Source organism: Gekko japonicus, unplaced genomic scaffold (genome assembly GCF_001447785.1).
Source record: "Gekko japonicus isolate JY-2015 unplaced genomic scaffold, Gekko_japonicus_V1.1 scaffold124, whole genome shotgun sequence".
NCBI classification, from domain to species: Eukaryota; Metazoa; Chordata; class Lepidosauria; order Squamata; family Gekkonidae; genus Gekko; species Gekko japonicus.
This window is the reverse complement of record NW_015174847.1, coordinates 392,758-397,813: the sequence shown is the minus strand read 5'-3', so window position 1 is coordinate 397,813 and position 5,056 is coordinate 392,758. Positions and strand designations below refer to the sequence as shown.

The window sequence follows — 5,056 nt, the reverse complement described above, 5'->3', positions numbered from 1 at the left end:
TCATCCTTGCAGTTTAGTAGCGTGCTGGTTGGTTCAGCCATATCCCAGATATTTCTCTGCATATCTTAACCATTAATCCTACAGCTTGTACTTGGTTAATGAAGCAGCTTGTACTTGGTTAATCTTTGTACATTTATTTTCCTCAGTGATCATTTTCAAGCACAATCTCAGCTGCTTAACAATTTAGGAGGTTGTAAAATGGTGTTCAACAATGACATTGTAAATCCTCACTATTACATTTGAGTCATATCTCTCTCATACAGCAGATTTATGCATTAATCGTATATTTGGGGGGTTTAATTGCTCTAAATATTTGCTTCTAGATCTGTATTTCCACACATTTTATTTATATGGTTTATTTTCATTTTATGAACAAATCGATAACCAGGCAGACTCTTTTACCACACTGGATTAGTTTTATTTATTCTCTTTGAACTGTCAAACATAAGTCTACATTTTATCAGTGGAATACTTTTACAAAACAGAGTAGGGGATGTGTATAGCTGGAAACATACATTTCAGCATAAAACAATATTTGATATATTCTAGACAGTTACCCTTTTGTTTATCCATGACAACTGAAACTAACCATCAAATGTACAAATTGATTCAAGTCTAGCCAAGTAATCCTAAGGGCGTATGAAAATGCTTTTTAAAAAGTTCTTTCTAGATTAATTTAATGCAGTTCACCAATAAAGCATCTTTGGGAGCATAATAAAAAAATTGACAAAACATGACATAGCTAGGGAAAGAGCGAAGTCATATAAACTGCTGGAGATAACAAAATGGATGGCTACAATATTTTAAGACAAAGAAACTCAGGGAGTGATTTAGTCCTTAAGTTTTAATACCAAGAATCTTTACATTACTTTAAGAGGTGATGATTGATAATGGATTGTTTTTAGGGAGGAAAAACATCAGCAGTAATATTTGATCCTTTGACTTTTCCTGAAGGAGAATTCACCATTCAACATGTTTTCATCATTTTCAGCATGAGAACTGAGGGTGTTATATATACACACACACACACACGCAAAATCATTGTAACTGATAGAATATATCAGTACCAATTTAGTCATTCCAAATCCCGATTTAACTCCATTAACCTTCAACCCTGCTTGTCTGGGAGTGCCATTGCATATGCCTCTAAGCAATATTTCATCTGGATTTGGCCATATTCTCAAATCCCAGCTGGAAAATAAAGGCATGAAAAATGGCATAGCCCTGGAGTGTGTTGGCAGACTGACTGAAGCAAAGGGTTAATATAATACTGAGCACATATAAGCAAATGTTGACAATATATTTTTACTCCAATGTTTGGAAATTAAAGACAAAATCATCATTAAGTTTTCACAAAATGAGGCATCTGTCACTAGAAGGAAAAAGAAATATTTCAAAAAGATGTTTACAGAAATGTAAAAATATTAGATATCAAGACAGATGTGAACATATTCAGTAACATTCCCTGTCTGTCAGTCTTCAGAGCTGAAGATCTTGGTGAACTCACTTAGCATTAGCTCCACAATCTGGTTTTGGTATACCATGTGGATTCCCATGGCCCCCGTCTCCTTTTCAGGCTGAAGGAGTGCCAGTGAAAAAATGATTCCTAAACTCTGAAAGAAAAATAAGAGTCATGCTTTCTTTTGCTGTGACCCTCTTTACAAAACAAAGAAATTGGTTAAAGACAAATGGATGCAACTGAAGAGTCTTAATTAACATGATGGATGCCTGTTTATCAGAGGTGATTCAACTATAAGGCTATTACGGGATAAATTATTACACCACTGGTTGGTGGTGTAGTGGTTAAAGAGCAGCGGACTTTAGTCTGGAGAATCGGGTTTGATTCCCCACTCCTCTACATGCAGCCAGTTGGGTGACCTTGGGTCAGTCACAGTTCTTGCAGAGCTCTCAGCCCCACCTACCTCACAGGGTGTTTGTTTTGGGGAGAGGAAGAGAAGGGGAGAGGAAGGGAAGCCACTTCAAGAATCCTTCACGTAGTGAGGAGTGGGGTATAAAACCAACTCTTCTTCTTCTTCTTTTATAGAAATTGACATGGAAACAAGACAAAAATGGAGACTTTTGCAACATGATGACTAATAATAAAGATAAGTTCAATAAAGCTGGTATTTTTGGATCTCAGTAGGCATGGAACATTCTTCACATCTGTTTTCTTACTCTGACCAGAATGTGGAAGAAGTTTGTACATTCAGTGGTGGATAATTTTTTATTTATGTCAAATTATATCGAATCAATCAAAGGAGGACATTTGCCTGTATGAGCATAACTATGACAACAGTTTTAGAAATTGCACCTGATTGTATCTACGTTACCTCCCAATTATATTTAAGCCTTTATATATATTTATAAATGTATATAAAACAGCAGTTTCTTTTTTCCCTAGACTTTAAGTAACTCCCTTAGAAGAAATTGCCTAGTTCATGAACTACGTGAAGACCATACCCACCAGGAACCTATTCCTCATGATAGATATCCCCCTTGGCCCTATACGGAAACTGCCCTTTCCACCAACCACAGAAACTTTGTATGTACTATATAGCTTTATCCTTACAAATTTAAGATGTACATTAGACACCAAGTAAAGAAAATTGTAGGCCTTCCCAGCTGCTAAGAAGAAGTGCTATGTTGATGAAATGAACAAGTACCCCAGACCTTGATGCTTCTGTTATACTAGGACCAATTCAGACCTTATACCTCCCATGTGCAGATTCATGAAGAAATACTTCTGTGTAAGAACAATCCATGTAGGTGCCTGTAAAGTTTGCAAGCTGCTTATCAGTCAACAGAGTGCATGTAGAAACTTCAAACATCCCTGGTGACTTGGCTGCCCAGCAGGCTATTAATGTTCAGACCACCCACTGGGTCTTGCATTGCTTGCTACACAACAATCTCTCTTATTCCCTCCTTCCCCATCTGCAACCCTTTTGGCAGTAACATGGGGACTCTGAATGCCTGTAGACTGAACCATTCAGTAAGCAACATGAAAACGTTACAGTTGCCCACATGGAGTGCCACAGCATTTTTAACGATCTCCCTCCCCCCCATATTCCACATGGAAAGCATTAACATTTGAATTGGCCCCAAACAGCAAAAACTTAAGATGTGAATGATAAACGATTGTTATCACATTGCATGCAGCAATACAACGTAAAATCTGGCCATCTTTTCATTTACACTGGAGCACACAACTATGCACTGGTCTTCTCATTTGGTTACCCATTCATTCCGTATGCCACACTAGGAACATTTTTCAGTTTCTCTACAGGCACCTTATTGGTAAGAACTCATTTTAATAAATACAAGGATGAACGATATAGTATAAATGGACACTTCTCAAACAGGAAATAAAAATTCCTGAGATATCAGCACAATGGCAAAGTGTACCTATGCAGGGCTGGGGCTATAATCTTCTGTAATCTTGTCTAACATGAGAGAGTGCAGTGGATTCATGAACTACTTATGAACTGTACTCAGGATAAAGTATGACAGTGGCAGTCTGATATGTCTGTCATGCTCCATTGAACAGCTCCAGAGCTGTTTTATTTAAAATATGTATGGTTACTGGACTAGAAAGAGTTTACAGTGGGGGAAAAAAAGTGTAATCCTTAACAATGAATGAGGGTTAAATAAAAGTTTTCTATTGAACTATTTACCGATACTCTTGTCTTTTAAGGACACTTTACAAGGAGGGAAAGGCTAAATGTTGTGGATTGCTTGAAAGAGGGCCGCCTTCAGGTAACTGTCTCAACTGATTTTCCTGAAAAAAAAGTCTTGATTTTTTTTAACATGAATTTTCTCTTTCCTATCTCTTTTCTATTTCAAATACATTTTGCTATGGCTGCAAGAAATGGCAAAAAATAAGAGGCATCATCTGTTCCATTCCGCTGAGAAGTTCTCTATCATACTAGTGGGTGGGGTCATGTAATGAACACTGTCTTGTGATGGAATCCTGCCAGTCTTCTAGTTTACCACATTCCCTGAATACAAACATTCATTTGAAAGGTTTCCCACTCCCCTTCTTGTCATGTATAAATAGGATGCTTTATTAGAGTTCTGTCTCATGCTTGTAGCCTGGGTGTCCATTACACAAAACACACTCCATATGGCACTAATCAGACAGACAATTATTAGTTTCTTAAATATAACATCTTTATTCTAAATGAAATGAAAAAGGCTTAATAAATTATTTTGCACAGTATGTTAACATTAACATCACTCTACTAGTTAGGGCATAGGTCAGGAATTTAACCAGTTGTGAAGAAACGATACCCTGTTTTAGTGTCGTTTTCAAATGAGACTTTTCCAATTAATTTCTCTTTTGAAAAAGGGTGTCTTGTAGCATGTGTATGAGGATTTGATTTTGTCACCTGTGCTACACATCACAAATTGTATACACATGGAACTCCCTGAGGTGAAAAGAGCCATACACAATGTTTTTGTTTTGTTAATTTTTGTTTACATTTTAATACTGTTACAAGCATGTACTCAGATTAGTCTGAAGGCCTGCTTTCAGATTTGAAAGAGGAAATTTGGATACATTGTCTTTCTTTAGGTAATTCACAGGGTATGTTCAGGTTGGATTTTCATTAATTATTTTTCAAGGGCTTGTCCCTAAAATGGATAACCAATTCCTTTTTCTTACATGAATGTACACACTTATTCCAGCATTATACCATAATTTCAATTATTCATACACTCTTACATATTTTAATTCGGCATGTTTTATGTTATTTACTTTTTGCTTTTAGGAATTCTCTAATCATATGCTTCCTAAAACATGCCTTTACCTTGAGCACACTGGGAATAAGGATTCTACATTTCTGATTTCCCCTATAATCATCAGTCCTCATCTATATATCTAATAGCCAACTTGCCCCCGGAGTGCGGATCGTTAGATCAGCGCTCCGGGGGCAGCTGGGGGGCCGGGGGAGGTTTGTGCACACGTGGGCCAGTCCCCACGTGTGCACAAAAATAAAAGAAGTTAAAAAAAATCGGGGGGATGTTTAAATCCCCCCGAAAGTGCAAGAGCGTTCCGTGC

At 37.2% G+C, this 5,056-nt stretch overlaps 1 protein-coding gene across 1 annotated transcript in view; it reads right to left on the bottom strand.

The window, feature by feature from the left end:
* Positions 1–1,472: 1,472 nt before the first annotated feature.
* ARHGAP15 (Rho GTPase activating protein 15) overlaps positions 1,473–5,056 on the bottom strand; it is a 393,578-nt gene continuing 389,994 nt past the window's right edge. Inside the window, 1 exon segment of the mRNA XM_015424487.1 lies at positions 1,473–1,613. Within this exon segment, the coding sequence (XP_015279973.1) occupies positions 1,473–1,613 (141 nt within the window).